The sequence below is a fragment of the Hipposideros armiger genome, unplaced genomic scaffold, assembly GCF_001890085.2.
Source record: "Hipposideros armiger isolate ML-2016 unplaced genomic scaffold, ASM189008v1 scaffold_23, whole genome shotgun sequence".
Lineage (NCBI taxonomy): Eukaryota > Metazoa > Chordata > Mammalia > Chiroptera > Hipposideridae > Hipposideros > Hipposideros armiger.
This window is the reverse complement of record NW_017731373.1, coordinates 5,780,278-5,805,500: the sequence shown is the minus strand read 5'-3', so window position 1 is coordinate 5,805,500 and position 25,223 is coordinate 5,780,278. Positions and strand designations below refer to the sequence as shown.

General features: G+C 38.5%; 1 protein-coding gene across 4 annotated transcripts in view; it reads left to right on the top strand.

The window, feature by feature from the left end:
* Positions 1-3,044: 3,044 nt before the first annotated feature.
* The window catches only part of ALS2 (alsin Rho guanine nucleotide exchange factor ALS2), a 72,173-nt gene continuing 49,994 nt past the window's right edge, over positions 3,045-25,223 (top strand). For 2 of the 4 annotated variants that reach the window (XM_019635707.1, XM_019635703.1), the window contains exons 1-4: positions 3,045-3,144; positions 16,340-16,418; positions 17,870-18,024; positions 21,282-22,216. In XM_019635707.1, coding sequence (XP_019491252.1) covers positions 16,399-16,418; positions 17,870-18,024; positions 21,282-22,216 — 1,110 coding nt within the window. In that variant the 5' untranslated portion in view covers positions 3,045-3,144; positions 16,340-16,398. The other 2 variants (XM_019635706.1, XM_019635705.1) reach the window with 2 other exon arrangements.

Genomic DNA, 25,223 nt, shown 5'->3' with positions numbered 1-25,223 from the left:
GCACATTTTTACTGATAACTTAGGCCTTAATTCCTCTCTTTCTCTCAAAGCTCATGTCTAATTCATGAGCAAATACCATAGGCTTTACTTTCAAAATATATCAGTAAACCAGCTCCTTTCTACCTGTTCCATGGCCACTCCAGGCCAAGCCATCATGACTTTTTGCCTCAACCATTGCAATCACTTCTTACTGATCTCCCTGCTTCCATTTTTAAACTCCTATACTCTGATCACTCTCCACAGAGCACAGGAGTCAGCTCTCACTATCCCTACATGTTTCAGTTATTGCTTCATTAAGCAACCATTCCAAAACTTAGTGGCTTAAAGCAAAACTTTATTATTTGTTGGGAATTTGGGTTAGGGATTCAGGCAGGGCTTAACTAGGCTGTTCTGCTCTACTTGGCATTAGCTGGTGTCAATCACTCAGCTGCATTCAGCTAGTAACTGGGCTGTCCTGGAAGGGATTTGATGGCTTCACTCATGTTCTGGTGCCTTAATGATCTTCCACATGGCCTATCTCTTCACATTTTCTCTTATCAACCTGTAGTGCTGTTGAAGCTTCTTTAGAGCATGGCAACTGGTTTCTCAGAGGAATATCTGGAAGCTGCCAGTTCTTAAGGACTTAATTCAGAAGGCTCAGAAATTCATTTCTACCACATTTTATTAGATTTAAAAAAACCAAAACCAAACCACACCCACAAGTCTAGGCCATATTCAGAGGAAGAAGAAACAGATTTCATCTCTTGATGTCAAGAGTGGCATTTGTATACATGGCTGCCATCTCTGGAGACTATCTTCCACACCACCAGAGTGCAAGTTCCATGAGAACAGGGACTCTTATCTTTTGTTCATTATCAGGTCTTCCTAGTGCCTAGAACAGTGCCTGGCACATAATAAGTGTGGAATAAATATTTACTTAATCCATTAACTTAAGGGACAAGTGAAAGAACGAGTGAAAAGGTGAAGGAAAGGCCTTAAGGAGTATGAAGAAAACCTGGAAGGAGTGTGCTCCAGAAGTCTAGGAAGATGAGAGAAAAAGGAAGATAAGACTATACACATTTTTTCATACTTAAAAGTTTTAAAAATAAGTAAAAAAGCATATTTAAACTATATTTGTAAAGTTACAAGTTCAAACAACACAATATTGCGTACAGTGAAAAGTGAGTTTTCCTCCCACCTTTGTTCCCAATTCTCCTCAGCATCAGTCACTTTTAAAAGTAATCTTTCAGAGCTAATATATGCATATACAAAGATACGAATATGTATCACACCTCCTTCTCTAAAAGACACACACCTAACACACAATTGGTGGAATACAATACATGGGGCTCAGCATCTAGCTTTTTTCCTCTTTACAATCTAACTTCCAGATCATTCCATATCTATACATATGCAGCATCCTCTTTTTTTTAAATGGTTGCATAAAATGGTTCCATTCTTAGACTGTATCATTAGATTCCAAAATTAGGTGACTACTGGTTTCAGTAGACCTGAAAAAGTAGAGATCGCAGATTGGGATAAGGAAGAGAGGGAGGTCAGAAAGTAGAGATAGAAAAGTGGGTTGTAAAAGAAAGGAAGATAGAGCAAAAAGAAATTAAAACATGGAATAGGCAGGAACAGGCTTATATACTGAAGAATAATAACAGAGGTGTAGATTGAAAATACACAAAAAGAAGGGATAATAGTGAAGTAAAGTCTCTAGGGGTATTGGAAGGGATCCTGGGCTCAGGTAGAGGGATTAACCTTGAGAGGACAGAACACCTCTTTTAAGGAAAAGGAAGGGTGGGGCTGCAGGTAGGTTTTGTAATAGTGGCTAGTGGGAGTTAAGGAAATTCCTCCTTAGTGGTCTCATTTTCTTCAGAAATGTAAAAGGCAAGTTTTTTATCTTTTACTTTTTTTTTTTTACCAAAGGAGGTGGATAGGTAGAATTCTGTAAGAAGGTAAGAGTGTGTGGGTTGCTAACAGCAGGGGCCTTGGAATAGAAATTCTGAGTAGCAATTTGTAAAGGACTATTAGGCTTAGCAAGATCACCTGGCCTATGGAAATCCCGAATGAAGTTGGACACCTTTGGTTTGCACTGGTGCCAATTCTCAGGGTTATGTGATTTCCAGCACGGGTGCAAAAGGGAACATTGGTTGAATTGTTGCAGACTAACTGTTTTGCAGGTGGGGAAGGATCAAGGAGGCAATTGAGTTGAGGGTGTTGGTACACATGATAGACAGTTTATGCCAGGAGCTTCAGATCATGACTGCACTTCTATTGTTGACGGTCTGAATGCAGGTTTGCAGGTTCAGCGATGGCACACTGCTGGCACATAGAAGCAGACAGTTCTTGCCGACTGTGTGCCAAGAACAGTGGCTTGGGAAAACCTTCATGAGAAGACTTGGGTGTGAGTTGAGTTGGGGTGGGCTGTAGCTGCAACAAGCAGATTGTCGTGAAACTGGTGTGCTGGGCAAGCAAATGAGTTTTAATCATATTGTATACTGGGGAGCCTTATGGGAATCATAAAAGAGGCCAATTTATTTGCTCCTACCTTACTCTATCCTTTCGGGTTGCAACTAAATAGTGAAAACAGTACTGACACTAGGGCCAACCCGCGCGGCGAGGCGATGGCGTCACCTGGGGGCGGAAGCAACTACTGCTAGAGTACAGACTACAGAAACAGTTTGAAGATATATTTTAGCCTTTTCGCTTTAAAGAGTAGCGAGCTTATGCTTCTGACTCTTGCAGTTTGAGGTGGTTACAAAACGTCTGCAACTCCCAACCACTCTAGCCACCAGCAGTTACCATGGCAGCACCGGGGTAGATAGGCCCCAGCGGCTCCGACTCCGTGTTACGTCATCGCTCAAGTGTGCTTCGGTCCCGGTGGCTCCGCCCTCTTCCATGGGAGGGACAGTACTTCTGAGGCTGTTGCCCGCAGCGCCTAACGCCTCTCGGCTAATTTTGATCTGTACCAGACGCCGTCGGCATCTAAACCCCACCTACTTCGGCAGCAATCCCTGCCCGCTTTCACTCTCGCTCGCCGCCCTGCAGCCCCGCCCCTGCCAGGAGGCCCCGCCCCCCGTGAATCAGCTGATCTCACGGATGCGCTTGGCTGCAAGCTCGCGCCGAATACAGACCGCTGTGCTGCGGGTGGAGCGTCAGGTGAGCCAGCGCGCGTCCCAGGTCGGCACTTGGTTTCGGAGGCTGACTGGCCTGGGCCTTCTGGGTGCGGGAGGCGGGGTCTGGGAGCGAGGCGCGGGTCCAGGCCCAGGAGCGCGCTGCGGGAACCCAGGGAGACTGCACCCTCTCTCATTCCCGAGCCTGCATCCGACCTACGGCGCCTGCCAGTGGAGGAGCACCCGACGCGGCTCCTTCGCCCCGGCTCCAGGTTCTTCCTTTCGCCCCCTTTCCACCTTCCCCAGACGGGGCGCCACTGCAGTGGTCTCAGCCGCTTGAAAGCCTTCACGCCCCCCTTCCCGGCTCCACCCACTCTGCCTTCCACCCATTCATTCTTGAGGATTTATTGAACGTTCACTCCTGGCGCTGAGCGGATAAACCCGGGCCCCTGGCCGCGGACCTTGGTGAGAGTCCCAGACGGGTTTGCCCCAGGAATGCAGATAGCGAAGAGTGGACCGAGGGTTTTGGTGGCTTAAAAAGGCGGTTGAGGAAAAAGAAAATGATTTTGATATTAAGAATTAGTAGTTTAGCCAAGTCCTTGGGTGTGCCAAGTGATCCACCAGAGGGTGGTAAGTTCTCTTGAGATGTGAAGACAGGAAAATAACGTAGGGGCTATCTTGAGGAAATGATTCCGATGCTGGTGTTGGTGCTCTTGGCTAATAGGGCGAGTTTGGGGACAAACAACTATATTTTGGCAGCTTAGGCCTTTGATGATGAGGGAAGAGGAAAAGCACTCTGGCTGAAGGGGCTTATTCCAAGTACAGCATTCTAGTGCTGGTTTAGGATGGAAAAAGAAGTAATTGTTGAACACAAATGCAGATCCCTAGCCTATATATATTGTCTTTTCAATTAGTTGGTGGCTGTGAGTGTTCTTTAAAAGGCTTTACAGTTGCGTGATGTGTTTATTTTCAATAGGTACAAACATTCGACAAACCTGTTGGTCCAATATTGTTTCAGTTTATCATAAATACGAATGGTTTGGAGTCACCATTTGAACTTTGAGTTAATGAATACTTAAAGGATTTAAAGCAGTGAAAAATTTTCTTTTGCAGTCAATTGCAATATTTTAAACTTATTAATATAAGCGTAATGGCTAAGATCCTAGTCTTGGGATCTGGGCATACCTGGAGTCAACATCCAGTTACATCTCTGACTTTGGGAACGTTACTTAATTTCCATTTAATGGTTCATGTATCATATTTATTGCAGTGCCTGTCACCTGGTAAATATTCAATATATTAGCTATTTTTATGATTATTTATTTTTTTTCACTATATCATGACCCAGACTGACATTTTTTCCCCCTAAGTGGTGGGAAAAAAACCAGAGAATTTTTAGAAAAGAACCGTAGTTCACTTTTTAAAATCAAGGGATAGTTTCCAGATATTTTTATGATACATAGACTTATAGTTAGAGAAAATAATGATTTCAGGTTGGTCTGCAGTAACTTTGGTATTCTATAAGGGCATTTCGATGTGGAAAAGATGCTGATCGAATCTATGCCTAGTTTAAATTTAATACTTAGTTGGCTAACTATGACTACTATTGACAGAGTCAAGGTTCATAGTTATAGCAAGAAAAGTTCAAAGTTGTTTCACAATATTAACATTTGAAAAGATAATGATGAAGAAAATAAAGTACCAAACAGGCAATTTTGGGAGGGAAATTTGAGTGGCATTATATAAGCTTCTTATTTTTTAAAATAGATGTAAACAATGTGAACTGGAATCCCTTCTCTCCATATTGCAGCCTTTCACAATTTAGGTTGTGATTGGAAACACTTCAGGAATTTTTGACTGTTAAAGAAGCAAAGAGTATATTAAGAATTTCACTGAGACCTGATTTTAGTTTTTGTGTGGTTAGATGGAAAGACTACTATTGATCATCTTTTCATGAAAAACATGGGTTTAATGCTGTATTGCTGGGTCCATTCTGAAGGTATTTCCAAAGAATATGACTGACTTGTAAAAACCTTTCATTATTCTGTATTAATATGAGACTAGGTAAGGTATGGGTTGAAAAATAGGAAGGAATGTATGCAGCAATATTTACAATAGTCAAGGTAGAGAGGCAACTTTGGTGTCCATCAATGGATGAATGGATAAAGAAGAAATGGTACATATGTAAAATGGAATATTACTCAGCCATTAAAAAGAATGAAATCTTGCCCTCTGGAAAAACATGGATAGGCCTAGATGGTATTGTGATGAGTGGAGCAAGTCAGAGAAAGACAAATGCCATCTGATTTCACTGAGATGTGGAATCTAAAGAACAAAATGAACAAACAAAACAAAAACAAACTGATAGATACAGATAATATTTTAATGGTTTTCAGCTGAGAAGAGGGTTGGAGGGTGGGTGACATGGATAAACTATGGTTTATTTATGCAATGGAATACTATCCCCTAGTAAAAATGAATGAGCTAGATCTATGCTTATCAACATGTGCTTATTTCAAGTACATAATACGGACTGAAAAAAGCAGGTTGCCAAAGGATACATACAGAGTGATGCATTTTTATAGCGTTTTAAAGTAATATAGCATACATTTTTTATTTCTATATATGTATCTAACGAAAGTACATAAAAGTGTAAGAATGTACATGGAAATAAGACACATTAACTCTGGAGAAGAAAGGTTTGGTAGGGGCCCCTTCAGATCTTTATAACTTTTTCTTCTATTTTAAAAAGAACTGAAGCAAATATGAAAATATGCTGATTTCTGTTAAAACTGAATAATGAGTACATAAATTAGTTATTTTTATTCCCAGATTTATGTATGATTAAGATAGTTTGTGAAACTAGCACTTTAAAAATTGTTTTGTAATCAAGACTGTCTCCCAATATGTTTTCTTTATTTTAATTTCTAGTCTCAAAGTTGTTGACTCTGGAAAAATAATTCTTTCCTTCCTGCAAAAGGAAAAGAATGTGCCTGTGCAGTGCCTGTATAAAGCTTTTCTAAGGAGAAGAGACAGACCAAATTATTTAGTTAATTTTACTTTGCTGTTTGAGTTGTGCTCCTGGGAAATCCTTTTCTTAAGATATGAGGAATGATCCTTCTTAAAAGGCTGCAGGGGAATTTCAATTCTAGAGACTCTTGGGAAATGCAGGCATATATTGATCATGAACACTCACAGTATGGGAGAACAGGTTGACAGAGTGATTCATATACAAAATTACCACAGATATCACCTGATCATTAACACTTTTTAAAGTTTGGGTGGTAAACTAGTGTGGTAAACCTGAGTTTATACTGTGAATTCTCTCTTTACAGGTATTTTTTAAATAATTGTTTTATGTTCAATTACAGTTGACATGCAATATTATATTAGTTTCAGATGTACAACATAGTGATTAGATATTTCTATAACTTATGAAGTGATCACCCTGATAAACCTAGTACCCACCTGACACTACCATACAGTTGTGACAGTATAATTGACTGTATTCCTTATGCTATATGTTACATCCCCATGACTATTTTGTAACTACTAATTTGTACTTCCTAATCCCTTCCCCATTTGTACCCACCTCTAATCCCCCTTGCAACTGGCAACCATCAAAATGTATCTGTATCTTTGAGTTTGTTTCTGTTTTGTTTGTTTTGTTCTTTAGATTCTTACATGTAAGTGAAATCATATGACATTTTTCTTTCTCTGTCTGACTTCACTCAACACAACACCCTCTAGGTCCATCCATGTTGTTGCAGATGGTAAGATTTAATTCTCTTTTATGGCTGAGTAATATTTCATTGTATATATGTGCCACCTCTTTATTCATTCATCAATTGATGGACACCCTGGTTACCTCCATATCTTGGCTATTGTAAATAATGTTGCAATGAACATATGGATGCACATGTCCCTTTGAAGTAGTGTTTTGGGTTTTTTGGTATAAATACCCAGAAGTGGAATTATTGAGTCCTTCTTTGTCTCTTGTTATAGCCTTTGTTTTTTTTTTTTTTTAAAGATTTTTATTGGGGAATCGGGGGGATGGGAACAGTGCTGGGGAATTGGGGGAAGGGGCACAGACAAGTTGCTGTTGTTTTGTTCTTCAGTCTAGTTGTGGAGGACGTTGCTTCACTGGCCCAAGTTGGCACCATCATTGCGCTCTTCCCGGGCGAGGCAGATCAGTCGCCGGCTTCTGGACGGCCGCTCACTGCGGCTGCTGGCCGCTCACGCTGGCTGCTGGCTACACACGGTAGCCCATGGCAACCCACTGCCACAGGGGCTGCAGCCTACGCCGTCGCCAGCGACTCATGGCAGCCCAGCTCCAGGTTGAGCTGTTGTTCAGCATCTTAGCTGTAGAGGGCAGTGTCACTGGCCCTCATATGTGGGATCCGAACCGGGGCCCTCTGGCGTCCCAAGCCAGTTCTTATCCATCCCGCCACTTGGCCAGCCCTATAGCCTTTGTTTTAAAATCTATTTTGTCTGGTATAAGTATTGCTATCCCAGTTTTTTGTTTGTTTCCATTTTCGTGAAATATCTTTTTCCATTCCTTTGCTTTCAGTCAATGTGCCTTTACATCTGAAGTGAGTCTCTTGTGGGTAGCATATTTAAGGGTCTTCTCCTCCTCCTCCTCCTCCCACTCCCCTTACCCCCCTCCTCTTTTCCCTTCCCCCTCCCCCTCTCCTCCTTTAGTTTCAGGTGTACAAAGCAACATAATAGTTAGACATTTATACCCCTCACAAAGTGACAATCCCCCTCCTCCAAGCTACTACCCTTAGGGTCTTCTTTTCTTATTCATTCATTGGAGCATTTAATCCATTTACATTTAAAGTAATTGTTGATAGATATGTAGTTATTGCCATTTTATTCATAATTTTGATTTTTTTTTCCTTCTTCTTAAAGTAGTCCCTTTAACATTATTTGTAATACCGGTTTGGTGGTGATGAACTCCTTTAGCTTTTTCTTGTCTGGGAAGCTCTTGATCTGTCCTTCTATTCTAAATGATAGCTTTACTGGGTAGAGTAATCTTAGTTGTGGGTCCTTGCCTTTTATCACTTTGACTATTTTGTGCTAATCCCTTCTGGCCTGTAAAGATTCTGTTGAGAAATCAGCTGATAGTCTTATGGGCGCTCCCTTATAAGTTACTGGTTGCTTTTGTCTTGCTGCTTTTAAGATTCTTTCTTTATCTTTAATCATTGCCATTTTAATTATGATGTGTCTTAATGTGGGCCTCTTTGGGTTCATTTTGTTTGGGACTCTCTGCACTTCCTGGGCTTGTATGTCTGTTTCCTTCTCCAGGTTAGGGAAGTTTTTCGTCGTTATTTCTTCAGCTAGGTTTTGAATTCCTTGCTGTCTCTCTTCTCTTTCTGGTACCCCTATGATGAGAATGTTGGCATGCTTGATGTTGTTAAAAGGCCCCTTAAACTATCCTAATTTTTTTTTGGATTCCTTTTTCTTTTTGCTGTTCTGATGGGGTATTTTCTGCTGCCTTATCTTCTATATTGCTGATTCGACCCTCTGCTTCATCTAATCTGTTGATTCCCTCTAATGTTTTCTTTATTTCAGTCATTGTATTCTTCATTTCTGACTGGTTCTTTTTTATGTTTTCTGTCTCTGTTTTTCTGTTTCCTATCTCTTTGTTGAAGTTCTCACTGAGATCATTGAGCATCCTTATAACCAGTGTTTGAACTCTGTGTCTGGTAGATTGCATGCCTTCATTTTGTTTAGTTCTTTTTCTGGAGCTTTGTTCTGTTCTTTTATTTGGGATGTGTTTCTTTGTCTCCCCATTTTGGCTACCTCCTTGTGTTTGTTTCTGTGTATTAGGTAGAGCTACTATATGTCCCGGTCTTAGTAGAGTGACCTTATGTAGTAGTTCCTGTGGGGCCCAATGACGCAGGCTCCCTGGTCGCATGAGCCAGGTGCTCCAGGTGTATCTTTGTGTAGGTTGTGTGTGTCCTCCTGTTGTAGTTGAGCCTTGGTTGCTGTTCGTACACCAGTGGGAAGGATTGACCCTATAGCTGATTGGTTGCGAGGACTGGCTGTGAGTATAGTAGAGGAATTGTTTATTCAGGGGCTGACCTTACGGATCAGGATTCACATCAGCAGGGCTCTGGTCCCTGCCCAGTCTGCCCTTTGGGTATGTTATCTATGGAGGCAACCAGATGGTACTGGCAGGGTCCAAAGCTGGCCACCAGCATGCCTGCCCCAGGGCCTCCTGGGAGGGTCCACAAAGCAATTTGTAGATGGTGGTTATCTGCTCTTGGCTTGGAGGTGCCTTGGAGAGGCTAAACTGTGACCCTAGGCCAGCTGCCTATAGTACCTGGCTTGGGACTGCTTAGCAAGAGGTATGGGGGACACCGAGGCCAGATGCTGCTTGTTTGGGGTTTGTGAATCTTTGAGAGATTTTAGGAAAGTCCACAGCATGAATCAAGACAGGCTGTTTGTATGGAAAAGCCACTGGAAGTGGTTTGAGTGGGCCTGCAAGTTGGGTGGGGCAGAGTCTCAGGGAAGCTAAGGGTGGAGTTAATGGTGTTAGCCATGTTGATGGAGATTGAAATACAGTGGCTGCCTGGCCTGCAACTGCATGCTGGGAGGGGGAAGAGCTCAACAAAGGAATAACAGCTTCTGCCAGCACTTCTGTCTGGGAGAAAGCTGCCCTTCCAGCCCTTGCCCTAAAGCCAGACAATTCAGTTCCTCCCTATATGTCCCTTGTGCCTTTCAAGCTGCTGCCCCAGCGCTGGAGTTCAGAGCGAGTAGGTCCATGTGCGGGACCTTTAAGAGGAATGCCTGGGACTCCACCAGCTCTTCGTCTCTCTCAGCCACAATCTCTGCTGGTTTTCATAGCCAGAAGTGGTGGGGACTTCTCTTCCTGGCACTGGAACCCTGGGCTGGGTAGCCTGATATGGAACTGGGGCTGCTTGCTCCTCAGGGGGGACCTCTGCAGCTGAACATCCTTCCCGATTTTTAACTGCCACATGTGAGTGTGGGACCAGCCCATTCTGTGTCTCCACCACTCCTACCAGTCTTGACATGGCTTCTTCTGTATATCCTTAGTTGTAGGACTTCTGTTCAGCTGGACCTCAGTTGATTCTCAATGACGGTTCTTCTGTAGTATAGTTGTAATTTTGATGTGGTCATGAAAGGATGAAAGCATAGAGTTTATGTACTCTGCCATCTAGACCAGAAATCTCTTTACAGGTATTAATAAGTAAACATGATGACAATGTGCTAAATGGTTGAGTAGTGAATAGTTAATTTAATAGCTGATCCCTAATATGACCTCAGTATTTAAACTTGTGAGTTAAACAGTATTTTCATTTCTAATCCAGAATACCTGTTACTAGCACTTTCAAAATAAATGAAACACATCTCCAGAGCAGTATTTTTTGGCATGTATACTCCCTGTTCAGTTAGCTGCCTCTTTATATCCTTAATCAATAGAGGTTATTGATTGGTAAAATAAGCCAACATACTTCGAACTGCATTTCTGTGATATTGCCTTTAAAAAATTGTGGCTATTTTAATAAAAGAATAGTAAAATATTAAAGGAATAAACAATTTGTTTCAGAAATTGTACTCCAACATTAATATCAGGCACAAAACATTGCAGTACATAGGCGTTTAAAATTCAACTGCTAGTATTATAATATCCATCAAATTATTTCATGGGAATTTTAGTAATCTGGAAAAGTGCATTTTAAAAATATGCAGTGAGTACAAAAAGGAGCTAACTGGACATTGCTGGGCATTTATTTTTACCATGTTTACCACCTCTCCTCCATGGGTGATGTACATTTTAGATGATTCTGACAATCAGAAAAGTGCAGTTTTAGTAATTTTCAAGGTGAAATAAGCAGGGCATAAAAAAGAGACTGTGAAGCCTTAGTGTCCCTGATTGCACCAGAAACTGTCTCCATGTACTAAGTAGAAAGAGACTATTCTTTTCTGGGTTGTCTAACATTTGTGAAGTGACATGAAATAAAAGTGTCTTCATTGTAGGAAATACCATTAGCAAATTATGTATGAGAGTTTCTATTATGAGATGACACTTTCCTTTTGTGTCTGATGCTGACTTCTTTTTACATACAGGCATTAGAAATCTTCCGTATCATTTGGAAGTCCATGGATAGAAGTTAAGATCAAGGGTTGTCTTACTCAGTACTCAAATGTAGCCAGCTTGTACCTAGTGGTTGCTATGGGTACAAGAGTATACCGATGAATAAATCGTAGTTTATGACCTCTAGGAGTTTATATTTTGAATCAATGACTTAATACGTTATCTCATTAATAACAACATTTGTAAATAACAAGTATTTTTAGGTCAACCTACTGACTTTATTCAGTACATTAATTAACTGAATCCCTGAACTCAGGGTCAGGATTTAAAGGGCTGGTTAGCTCCCATCTTAGTATCAGACAATGCCTCTGGTGAAGCAATGAAAGCTGAGAGGGCTAGGATTTGAAGTGGCCTTGACCTTTGATGGTGATTGGTTTGTCAAGGCTTCACCGCAAGGTGAGTGTTCCTTGACCTTCAGCAGTGGTTGATAAAGGCCTCTGTGGCAGGATATCCAGGAAGTAGCAGTTGTTGATGTATAGATTAGTTGTAAGTTAGGTGTTTAAGTCAGAAGTTGCCTTAATCTATGTGTAAACATGTTGCCTGAGCCTCTAAAAGCAAACATTTATTAAGCATGTACTATGTGTAAAATACGATAGTGTCTTAAATTATTGGTTACCATATTCACAGTATAAACTCTGGTTACTATATTGTCTGGTTATTATATATAAAATGCAGTCAATTCAGACTTTAAAATTAGAGTTTAAATGACTGCATGAAATCTGTAGTAATTTTATATCAGATTCAACCTATATCCAAATTCCTTTCAGGGCATTATGGTACAGTTTGCTTCTGTATTATTATTTTTATTGTCTTCCTATCTTAATTTAGTCTTGTCATTCTAAACACTAATGTCATTGCTTTTAGAACTATAGTTATTGCTATTATTTTACTATTTTAATCAACATACCTATTTTAAACCAGTAAGTGAGACAGGATAATAAGACTAGAAGGGCCCAGCTTTGCTACTGTAAGTTAGATTTCTTATACCTTGACGGTAGTGTCTACTTTACAGAGTCATTCTTCTAGTCAGAAAGACAGACCGTACTAGTAGGTAAACTCCTAAAGAGCAGGAACTTGTTTATTTATCAATGCCTACTCTGTCTACTGATATTTATTGAGTACCTGTTATATGTCAGGACTATGTTAAGCAGCTGGGATATGATACAGAATAAGATATTTTTGGCTTCCATGGAAGTTTTAGATTAACATCGCTGGAACATAGTCGTTACAAATAAATACATGTGGTTTTAGTTGTTGAAATTTAAGCCTTTGAAAGTTAATGTACTTATGACTGAAAATTTGCCTTTCACTAAATTATTGAGGTGAAAGGACTTTATCCAGAGAATAAAGTTTACTAGAGATGAATAAATAGAATCCTACATGATTTAATTTTTCTCTTTGCATTTGGGATACTAGTCCACTAACACATTTCTGTTCCCATGTAAAAATTGTTATTTGTGTTCTGCCTTATTCCCAAAAGTATTTAAGGCACTTTACAAAAAATGTATAAATATGGCCTGATAAAATAAAGAAACAGAATGAATGGAGCCAGGAGTGAGATTAGAATACATAGCACACATATGAGGTGTGATCAAACAATATGGTGAATGTTTAAATAAAAAAGAATGTATACAGTAAAAGACACATTGCCATCAATCCCCCTCAAGATACTCCCCCTCGCTTTGAACATATTTATCCCATCATTCTTGCCACTTTCTGAAGCAGTTCTGGAAGTCCTTTTTTGTGTGGCTTTACTTGCACTGTCGTGGCTGCCTAGATATCCTGAATCATTTTGATTTTGGGGAAGAGCCAGAAGTCTCACGGTGCTAGATCTGGTGAATAAGGTGGATGAGGATACACCATAATGTTTTTATTTGACAGAAATAAATTGCCGAACCAGAAGCAATGTGTGACACAGAAGCATTGTCATGATGGAGGATGATTTATGGCACACTTTAAAACACACCTCTCAACCGTAGCTCACACCTGACTGACTGCAGCGAACAAGTTGAAACTTGTCACACATTGTTATGAAGGCTCGATGCACTGCTTCCCATATTGAAGATTCCAGCCTTCCTGTTGGGTGGCACTCACCTGCAGCATTCACCATATTTTGTGATCACAATGGAAAGGCCCCAATGGGGTTCTATTCTATCCCTAATGGAAGCCGCATGATTAGGCCATTTTATAACAATTAAAAATGTGAAACACTCAAAGGACATAAGGAAGTTTGAATGCTATTTGAATGGTTGAGGCAAGTCTTACAGATTTTCTGGAGAGGGGATCATAAAATATTAGAAAAACAAATTTTTTTAATTTACTTTTTCCTGTATGGATACATAATTGAGAAAGAATGTTAGAGTAAATAGAGTTGGTAAATGCCATTTAGATTTAAGTACGTGAGGTAAAACTTTATGATATAAGCTTCCCACATTTAGGTGCAATATTTTTTTTTAGTTATTTTTTTCTGCAGTCTTTTCTGTTTTCCTCATTGCCCTATTTGAGTTTCAGGCAGATATGTCTTCTTGGATAAAGTCAAATGTTAAACACCATTAAAACAAAATATAGGTCTGAGCCGGCCGAGTGGCGCGATGGTTAAGAACTGGCTTGGGACGCCAGAGGGCCCCAGTTCAGATCCCACATATGAGGGCCAGTGACACTGCCCTCCACAGCTAAGATGCTGAACAACAGCTCAACCTGGAGCTGGGCTGCCGTGAGTCGCCGGCGATGGCGTAGGCTGCAGCCCCTGCTGCAGTGGGTTGCCATGGACTATCGTGTGTAGCCAGCAGCCAGCGTGAGCGGCCAGCAGCCGCAGTGAGCAGCCGTCCAGAAGCCGGCGACTGATGTGCCTCGCCCGGGAAGAGCGCAATGATGGTGCCAACTTGGGCCAGTGAAGCAACGTCCTCCACAACTAGACTGAAGAACAAAACGACAGCAACTTGTCTGTTCCCTATTTCCCATCCCCCCAATTCCCCAATTAAAAAAAAAAATCTTAAAATATATAGGTCTATAAATACTGATACAGAAAGATGTCTATGAAATAGTATATTAGCTAGCTTTCTGTTGCTACTGTAACAAATTGCTACACACTTAGTGGCTTACAATAACACAGATTTATTATTTTACAGTGCTGTGGGTTAAAGGTCAGACAAGTCTAGCTGGGCTAAAACCAAGGTGTCAGCAGGGCCGCCTTCCTTTCTGGAGGCCCTAGGGGAAAGTCCATTCCTTGCCTTTTCCAGCTTCTAGAGGCCACCCACATACCTTGGTTATCCCCTCCCCTCCAAATCTTGAAAATCAGCAATGTAAGCCTCTCTCTGACCCTCTTCCATCATCACATCTCTTTTTCTCTCTCCTTCTGCCTCCCTCTTTTACTTTTAAGGACTCTCAATTACATCAGGATAACCAGGATAATCTCCCTATCTTAAGGTCAGCTGACCAGTAACCTTAATTTCTCTTTGCCATATAACCTAACGTATTCACAGGTTGTGGGCATTAGGATGAGGGCATCTTTGGGACCATTTTTCTGCCTACCATATGTAGTAAGTCACAAAAGAAAGTTGCAAAAACAGTTTGTAGAATTTTAATTCCATTTAGGTTTGAAAAAATGAGTGGTGGTGAGAAATCATATGGTGTGGGGTGAAATCCCTTTAAGAAAACCCTGTATTAAAAAAGAATACACTAAAAGAGAAGAAAGGTTGACTTTTTTATTCACTTTACCAAAAAATTCTCCACGTTTTTGATTGTCAGGCAGTAGGACAAAATTCAATTCACATACGGTTAATGAGTTGTCAAGTGTGTCATGCACTTCCACACCCTCCCAGAGGAGTTCTCTGGTTTCTGCTGGGTATTGTTTAACTTTAATCAAGGCAACAGTTACTCCTTGCTCTCTGATAGATGCACAAGTTAGACCTGGCTTCAGAATTTCTCTGTACACCATGAATTGTACATTTTACTAAAAATTGATCAGTATCACACACAAATCATAGTGTCACTTACTGGTGTTTATTGCACTAATAACATTTATTAAATCTATTCAGATATCTTTCGTTTACATGATTAGTACCCTTTGTCCAACTTGGCGTGATTAAAAATCTTCCCAAAAATAAGCATTAGGTAAAGAGTAATTTCCTCCAGATACACAGATGGGAAACCGTAAGAATTCACTGGCAACCTGGAGTAAACAGATGGATCTTACATCACTCCTGCCGGCACGGGCTGTTTGCAGAGCACAGTGACCATGCCTTATCTTTCTGCAGAAAAAAATCATAAATTTGGCCCCAGTATTTTTATGGTTCATACAAATAAAACCCCATTGCCTTTATTTCCATAAGTTTTGACACTCTTAAAAATGTGAATTTCTTAGTTGAAATGCATTGAGCATTTCTGTCTGTTTATTTCTCTTTATTAAACTTTGAGTTTCTGAACTGATAGGTCATGATATTTGTACCATAATTTTCATATGGCTCTTTTCTCTTCAGTGGTTGATTTTAAAACATATTTTAAAATTCAAACTGCTCTCTTCCAGCCCTTTGGATTATGGTTTTGAATTGAGGTGGATTTGGGGAAAATACTGCTAACTCCAATAAGTGGAAAACTGTATTTTAATGATGTCATTTTTTTGGTGTGCATTACTGAACAATGTAAATTAAAACTACTTGAATCTGATAACTTACTGAAGAGACTTTAGAAATTCTTTCTTAACTGGTATTTAAATGTTCACGTGTTCCAGAAACATTTAAAAAGTAACCTTAATGTTTATGAAATGAATACTTAATACATTGAGTTTTCAGATTGAACTGCCTTCTTTATAATAAAAAACAAACCAAAAAAAAAATCTGTTGCCTGACCAAGTATAGCATAATTGTAGCTAGTCTTTTCTTCCCTTGACATTACATTTGACAGTCAACAGGCATTTTTATAAGCTCAGTGGGCAGGCTCAGTCTAGATATTCCACTCTGGCAGGCAGGATATGAAATAGTTTAAATAGTTCTAGTGCATATTTATTGCCCAGTGAATGTGCACTTGTTAGAGGGTTTTTGTTGTTTTTTTAATCTGTAGGATAAAATAGCAAAGTATTCTTTACTGCTCTTTGTGCTTACCTGTGTTTTCCATTTAGGTCTTTAAATACTTTTGCAAAGACGAAATGATTTGGTGATGGAGTGCTCCCTCTGACCGATGGACTCAAAGAAGAAAAGGTAAACCCATTTCTTCTTTCTCCCCTATCCTTCTAGGAAAACACAACAAACAATTCCATGTATGTGTAGCTTCTCATCACTTTAATTTTCTTGTTAATGATTGTTAAGTAGGAATAGTGACATTTGTGTTGATTGGTAAAGAGAGAAAGGTATTAAAATAAAGCTGATTAGTGATAAGCTTTGCTGCTAGTTCCTATCTTATGCTTATAAAAGGCACAAAAGTCTTCATTTCATCATTTTTCTCACAAATAATTTCAAGTTTTCAGAAATAGCCTTATTAATTGTAATCATCTTCTATTCTTAGAAAACTAATCATGTGTCTTATTTTAAAAGGAAGATTAAGCTGTGGCTTCCCTTCCACAAAAACCATGGTTATGCCTAATTACAATTCAGAGAAATATTATTTAGTCAAACTAGAGAAATTTCGAGGTATTATGAAGTAATCAAAACAGTTTCTGTGTCATTAAAGTATTGGCATCATTGTTCTAGAAAAAAAGAATGTGAAAAGAATATACCATCAGTGATGACACATAGGAAAACTTTGTATAAAGGAAACCCATGGTGTCTTAATATGCCCTTTTCTTAGAAGGGGAGGCATTTGGGATATGGTCATTTTATGCAGTTTTGTGTTTTGTGTTCTTTGAACCATAGTCATAAGATGGCTAGAATTCTTTGGCTAGAACATGAGTAAAGCATGAATGATTTTACTGGTACTTGTTATAAATTTGGTTCTTAAAAATTTAGATAGCAGTTATACATTTTAAACTCAGTGTAAAGTGAAATATCGATCCTTATTCCTTCTTTCTCATCAAATACTTTTAACCACATTAAAAACTAAAATTGTAAAATAAGACTTCAACTTGGGACATGTTTTAATTTTAATATCTAAACAAGGAGTTAAAGTATTGAGCAATTAGAATCTTGAAATTTTATGCTACTAAATCATAAAACTTCAAAACATAGCCCAGCTTTTGTTTGCTTCTTAGATAAAGTAATTTGTGGGTTTAGATCAGGGGTCGGCAAACTTTTGAGACGGAAGAGCCAATCCTGTCCCTCACAACAATTTAAAAATTATTTGAGAGCCATAAAACAAATGAAATCATCATTATGTGAATAATATCCTTTAAAAATTTTATAAATGAAACTATGATAGTTTTATTTTCATTTTCAATTTTACTTCAGAGCCACATGTACGTACCCAAAGAGCCGCATGTGGCTCGCGAGCCGCAGTTTGCTGACCCCTGGTTTAGATTATCCTCAAGCCTGTAATATAACTTGTTTTATCTCTAACTCCTATGTCATAACCAAAGTATAAAATAGGTGCTAGTTAAATTATCTGACCCAATTCCCTATGTGCTGGTAAAAGGTACTAGTCTCATGAAAATATTAAGAGCAAAAGATACAGCCCTGAATTGCAGGAACACTTAACCTCTTTTTCTTCATATGTGTAGCTCAACAGAGGCAGAAGGATCCAAAGAAAGAGGTCTAGTCCATGTCTGGAAGGCAGGATCCGGCTCTGTAACACCAGAGAGATTGCCAGGCTGGGGAGGAAAGACTGTTCTTCAAGCTGCCCTTGGAGTGAAACATGGAATTCTTCTGACTGAAGGTATTGAAAACAATGGCTTAACAAATACTGACTGAAGCTGACAAATGCCTGAGTGTGTAAAAGCAGGTAAAAGAGTTACTGGAGGGGCGGCCGGTTAGCTCAGTTGGTTAGAGCACAGAGCTCATACCACCAAGGTTGCCAGTTCGATCCCCATATGGGCCACTGAACTGCACCCTCCACAACTAGATTGAAACAACTACTTGACTTGGAGCTGATGGGTCCTGGAAAAACACACTGTCCATCTCCCTCCCTACAAAAAAAAAAAAAAGTTACTGGATACCAGGTGTTCTTAATGAACTTTGCTGGAGCTTATACTCTTTTTGTTTACAAAATGTGTTCTTACTCCCTTTATCAGAAATCAGATTAGTTCTTAAATTTAAGATATACTGTAACTAGAATAAAAGGGAGAATTACAGTTTTTAAATTTTATAGTAATAAGTACATGAAAAACTAACTTTTTAAAAAGATTACCTATTCAGAGATTCTTTTGGTATACCTTCTTTGTTCATTAAAATGTATCAGAATAACAATGCTAATAATAGCTCATGTTCATTAAACAATTATATGTGTCAGCCACTGCACTAAGTACTTTATATTTATTATTTCTTTGAGTCTCCACAGCCACCTTATGAGGTAGCTACTATTATTATCCCCACTTCACAGATGAGGAAACTGAAGGTCAGGGAGGTTAAATAATTTCTGTAAATGCACACGTCTGTCAGAGTGTCAGAATCAGGATTGGAACCCAGAGAGTCGGATTTCAAAGCCTGCTTTCTAAGCCACTTGGTTATACTGTTTCAGCACAGTTTTCTCAGGTATAAATAGCAGCTCATAAGAACATAAAATAAAATCTATAAATCTATAACAGATAGAAACATAGGCTGTAATTTATGTAGAAAGCTGCCTGTAATTTTTGTGGCAGTTTACCAACTCAATCATGGCAAATTTGATTTGAGCCAGGACTGCCATCAACTTCACTAATTTATAAATTTCTGCTCTGTAAGCATTTAGGAAGTATTCACTAACGCTTTGGTATTTTCCTCGTAGAAACTACAGGAAGACAAATTCTAGGAAATAAAGCTTAAAATCTAATGGTTTCATGGGGTTAACATGGATTTCACTTTATTATTACATAACTTTTATTATAATAGTATGTAACAATAACATTAAGTAGGCCAGAATTGGGAAAAAGCCTTATTTTAAAAATGTGAACTCTATTCAGTGCATGTCTTTGGGTTTAAAATTAGTTCTCAAGCATATATAAGGGGAATTCTGTTACTGTTTTATTAGCCCTTCTGTAGGATATTTAGGAACCTTTATGAACATACTATCTTTAAACATCTAGAATCATACCTAAAATGCTGGGACAACTAAGGGAAAACTTTAAAAATATATATAGCCTATCACTGTTTATGTTTAAGTTTCACTATTCTGGTTTCTATCACTGTTCTGGTTTTAGTGTCAAAGTTACAAAAAACCTCATCTTACACAAGTGTGTAGTAGTTTGAAATGGAAAAAAGATCTCCAGTGCTTTTTTAGAAGAAAAAATGGTACTGATTGAATGCTAGAAATTTTCAAGCTTTGTTGTCTTTATTTAATTTGACCATTAGCTCATAATTCATTGAGGACACTTCATTGATTCACTATTTTCGAGGTACTCCAGGTTAAACAAAGGGGGGGTGTCTAAATATCCATTTATTTGCAGTGTTGCTCTCTCTAGTGGAATAATGTCAATTGAAAGAGTTGGTGAGCTGTTGCAAGTGTATATTGCTATATCACTTGGGAAGAAGGTTTTTTTTTTTTTTCGCTGAGCCATCCTGCCACCTGTTGGCAGCTCAGCTCGGGCCGGGAATTGAACCAGTGACCCTGTTGCTCAGAGCTCACACTCCTGAGCGAGCTCTTACCCAACTGAGCCACTCAGCTGGCCCAGGAAGAAAGTTTTAAAGATTTTAATCAGTGAGCTTATTTTCTCAGTACTCTTTATCCAAACTAGAAATTCCCTAATAAAAGCTTGTATCTTTCCTTTACCCACTATTATGTTCTTCCTTATATCCATGCTGTGGTGACTTAAGTATATAAATATATTTGCCATGTATAATAAGATCAAAGATAAAGTATACGTTTTTTTCATCATCAACTTAATTGCTGCTTTATGGGGGGAAAATAGTGCTTATTTCTTCATCTGTCCCTAGAAACTCAGTGGAGAAGACAGTGACTTAAATCTGCATAATAACCTTACCCTTGTTTACTGTGCTTTTCCTGGTAACTTCCATAACTGACTCCCCTCCACATCCAGCATCTTTTGACTTCAACTGAAGATGGTATTCAAGGTGGTGGCTTCAGCCATTTTTTTCGAGTTACTCTGTTTTCCTGGGTCTCTCCCATGTATACAGGAGGTATACATGTTATTAAACTTTTGTTTATTTTTCTCCTATTAATCTGTCTTTATTACAGGGATGTCTCAAAAGTACCCAGAAGCGGAGAGGGGAAAATATTTTTCCTCCCCTACAGAACAATAGACTATATGCCACATAGCCTAGATGTGTAGTAGGCTGTACCATCTAGGTTTGTGTAAAGGCACTTTATGGTGTTTGCACAATGATGCATTTCTCAGAATGTATTCTGGTTATAAGTGGTTCATGATTGCATATTACATATAACATTTAAAAATTGTACATAACGTGGTACACAACATGAAGACAGCCACATCTTGTTAACAGTGGTACTTTCTATACAATCTGGAGGTATAAAGCTAATTTCTTAATTTTGGCCAAAATGAATCTCTAATATTTTTATGCCATTGCATAAATTTTCTGCTTCTCTGACTATTCCGTAGTAGTGAATGTTGTAGTTATTAGCAGTGTGTCATTTTATCTTCTACTTATTTTATTTTGTCATGATTATTTTGTCTTTGAATGCTTAAAATCCGCTTCTGTAATAGCCTACAATGGTAGCAATTAGTAGTGGATCAATGCTAGAATTTTTAGGATGAGGCTGAAGTGAACAATAATAATGCCTCCTGCAATTTGTGGGAATTCTCACTATATCCCAGAATGTTAAAAAATGGTATTTATTAAAAGATGAATAAGTTTGGAATATTATATGCTTGAACCAAACCTCTACACTGAAAAAAGAACTGTTGAAAAAAGCTTTTGAAAAAACAACAGCTCTATTTTGTTAACCTTAGAGGGGATTCAAAGTTTGCTGATAAAATTCCTACTTAATTCATAAACTCCCCTTTTTTTTTTAACTTTCAGATGGTGCAGTCTACAGCTTTGGGACTCTTTCTTGGAGAAGTGAACCAGCAGAGATTTGTCCGAGTAGTCCCATTCTAGAAAATGCCCTGGTTGGGCAACACATTGTTTCTGTGGCAGCAGGGAGTTTTCACAGTGGAGCAGTGACAGAAAGCGGCGTAGCGTACATGTGGGGAGAGAACACTGCTGGCCAGTGTGCAGTAGCTAACCAGCAGTATGTTCCAGAGCCTAGTCCTGTCAGCATTTCCGATTCTGAGACCAGTCCTTTGTTAGCAGTCAGGGTTTTGCAGTTGGCTTGTGGTGAGGAGCACACTCTGGCATTGTCCATAAGCAGAGAGATTTGGTCATGGGGTACCGGTTGTCAGCTGGGTCTCATTACCACTGCCTTCCCAGTGACAAAGCCACAAAAGGTGGAACATCTTGCTGGGCGTGTAGTGCTCCAGGTTGCTTGTGGTGCGTTCCACAGCTTAGCCCTTGTACAGTGTCTCCCTTCCCAGGATCTGAAGCCCGTCCCTGAAAGATGCAACCAGTGCAGCCAGCTCTTAATTACTATGACTGACAAAGAAGATCATGTGATTATATCAGACAGTCATTGCTGCCCATTAGGTGTGACCCTGTCAGAATCCCAGGCAGAAAACCAGGCCAACACTGCCATCAGCCCCTCCACTGAAACCCTTGACAGCCAGGGAGGAGTATTTGAGAAGACTGTTGTAGAAAATGATCTGCCTGTAGCTACCAAACTGAACGCTGGAAATGTTCACCCCACAAGTAGCGAAGTCATTTCCTCCCAACGAGACGACATAGGAGCAGCTGAAATGTCTTCTGCTGGAAATATTCCATCATGTCCTGACACTCAGGCAGTCAATGATGTGGAGAAACTGTCAGATCACTCAAAAAGAGAGAACTCAGAGAACGGTGAAAAGCCAGTGCCAACTCAGGTACCTGCTACATTTTATAAAGCTACTTCTGAAGTTGAACCATCTGAGTTTTTCTTTAGAAACTTGAAAATGCCTAAGTCTTGATAACACTTTTTATTTTTTGAATTTGACTATAAATCTGTCTCATCATTTAAACCTAGATAAGGAAAAACCTGGATTAATTCAAAACTATTCTTTAGGTTCAAATTCTGGCCCTTTATGATATTGAAAGATGCTATGTTTAGCTTGTTTTATAAGTAGCAAAATCCTATTTATTTTTCCCTAGTATTTTCCCACATGACTAAGGTACTGAAATTTGGTGGGCCCTCAGTAATTTAACCTAATATAACTATATATTCACAAAGATTCCTCTGACCTATATTTGTACATTGCTTAGGTTCTGTAGAGAAAGGACCATTCCTTTTTTATCAGAAAAGATTGCTATATGGCAGCGGTTCTCAACCTTCCTAATGTCGCAACCCCTTAATACAGTTCCTCATGTTGTGGTGACCCCCAACCATAAAATTATTTTCGTTGCTACTCTATAACTGTAATTTTGCTACTGTTATGAATCGTAATGTAAATATCTTTTTGTTTTCTGATGGTCTTAGGCGACCCCTGAGAAAGGGTCGTTCGACCCCCAAAGGGGTCGCGACCCACAGGTTGAGAACCGCTGCTATATGGTGAACCCTTCAATTGGCATTATATATTGTTCAAATTTTTTCAGTTATACCTGTGGTTCTTACTGGGCTTTATTTGAAGGGGTGGTGGTGGTTAATATTTTCTTCATCTTATTTAAACTACTCTTATTATGAGAGCTTATTTCCCTGCTTAAAATGAATTGTTCTAAAGGGATAATTGGTTTTTTACTCTTAGGGTAAGCCTTTTGATTTTGCTTTACCAAAGCTCTAAGCTAAGAAAACAAAACAAAAACATCTAATCATAAAAAGGTGTTTTTTTAAGTTATTGAAATGACATAGCCATTTGATTCTTTATTCCTGCTGTTTACTCTGTCAGAATGAGAACAAGGCTTAGAGTTGTTTTTAAAAACAGTTTTTATTTCACAGTCTATTCACACAACCTTGTGGATATTTGATTTTTTTTTAAATTAAAAATAAGCTGTTTGGAGGAAGATATTATAAAAGCATAAACAAAACAATAATAATTTAACAGGAATGAATGTAGAAAATTTCTAGACTTGTACATGCTTATAAAAAAGTTTGACTTTGACTTTTTAAAAGTCATTCCTCTAATTAAATTGAAGTTAAAAGTTTATTGTGTACAGTTTATTTGATTATTAGATTATCATTGAAATTGCATTTTTCTTTGGACTTGTTTTGTTAAACATTTAAAGTTTTTGTTACCTATGCTAGTTTTGGCAATGTGTTATTATACTAAATCTAATTCAATTTTGCAAATAGTGTCTCACTCATACAGCTAATTCATTAGGAATTTATGTGGTTTAGGACAAGTTTTTTTCTGGCCAGATATATCTGAAAGGGTATCTTACTTCTGTGAAATAAACCCAACTATTTGGCAATGAAGACTACACTATTGAATTTTATTATTGGTGGACTGGAACTCCTAAAACTATGTTTTTCATCAGAATTGCTGGTTATGTATTTTTGTTTTATTTTATGTATTGTTAAATATAATTAAGTAGATGAGCCAGTTAGAACAATAGTTTAAAGTTTATATAAAGTAGAATTTTGTGACAATTTTTACCCAGTGGTAAGAGCCCCCTAAAATAGTCACCCCTAAATACTATCGCTGCTTTTGTTATGAGCCTTTGGAATCAAAGGGTGGAAATAGTGATGCTATTGGGTTGTCGGAAAAGTCATGACATATTTTTTCTATGTTTTTCATTACAAAAATGCATCATGACTTTTCCGACAACCCAGTAGTTCTTCTGAACAAGTTATCATAGGGACTATATTACCAAGGAAGTTATAAGCTTTGTAGTTATCTTTTGTTTTACATGGTATATTTATTTTGTTGAATATTTTCATTAAAGACACTTGTATAGAAATAGCTTTTCTGAATTGAGTATTTAATTCAACAGATGTTTTGAATACCTACTACATGTCATGCACTGTGCTGGTCAACAGGAATTTCCTTTAAAAAAATCAGAAGCCAATGTTAAAAAAAATTTAGAGAGGGGGGTTGATTTTTAGTTTAGGATAAATTTAGGAATGTATATATGAGTATACCCTTTGGGACCTTGGAGTAGCATAGGAAGCAAATTGTTTATTTTGACCTGTGCTGATAAGCCAAAAGCTCTGTGTGTGTGTGTGTGTGTGTGTGTGTGTGTGTGTGTGTGTGTATGTGTGCGCGCAGTACTACATTTAATGACTTGTTTTTAGTAAACAATGGTGCTTAACAGCTCAAAATAAATGTCAACTGATTTTTCACTAAGATATTAGAAAACTTATTTTGACTTTCTAATACAGCGCTGACTAACAGTAAGGACATTGGTTCCAAATGTTTAATTATTAACCTACCACATTTACTCTCTCTGTTAGAGCAAAGGTAATCCTTCAGTTTACTCTGGGTCATGGAAAATAACTCGCTGATGAGACAGTAAAGGACTTGAACTCAAAAGCATAATTTAGGGGCTGATAGGCAGAGGTATCACTTATTTTTCAGCCTATATGTGCTATAGGTAAATTTCCATTTATAAAACATTTTAGGAAAAGCCTTTTTAAAAAAAATTTTTTTTCTGATTTTTCTTGTAGCATTCTCTGTAAATTTTCCTAAAAGTGATCAACAATAAAACTTTTATCTTTTCAACCTATCCAGAGCTGTCACAGTGCACTTCATATTAAAGATTGTGTTTCATACCTTTTTTCTCCTCTCCCCTTTTACTGTGCTTAATTTTATAAAAGAAGCTGGGACTTATTTTTAAATACCATGGAAAATACAACACTCAAACAAAAAGAAGTACCTTTGATGAGGAACTGTATTTTGTGTACTCATTGCCATACAATGTGTCAAATCCATGATCAAGAAGGCATATCTTGGGCCGGCC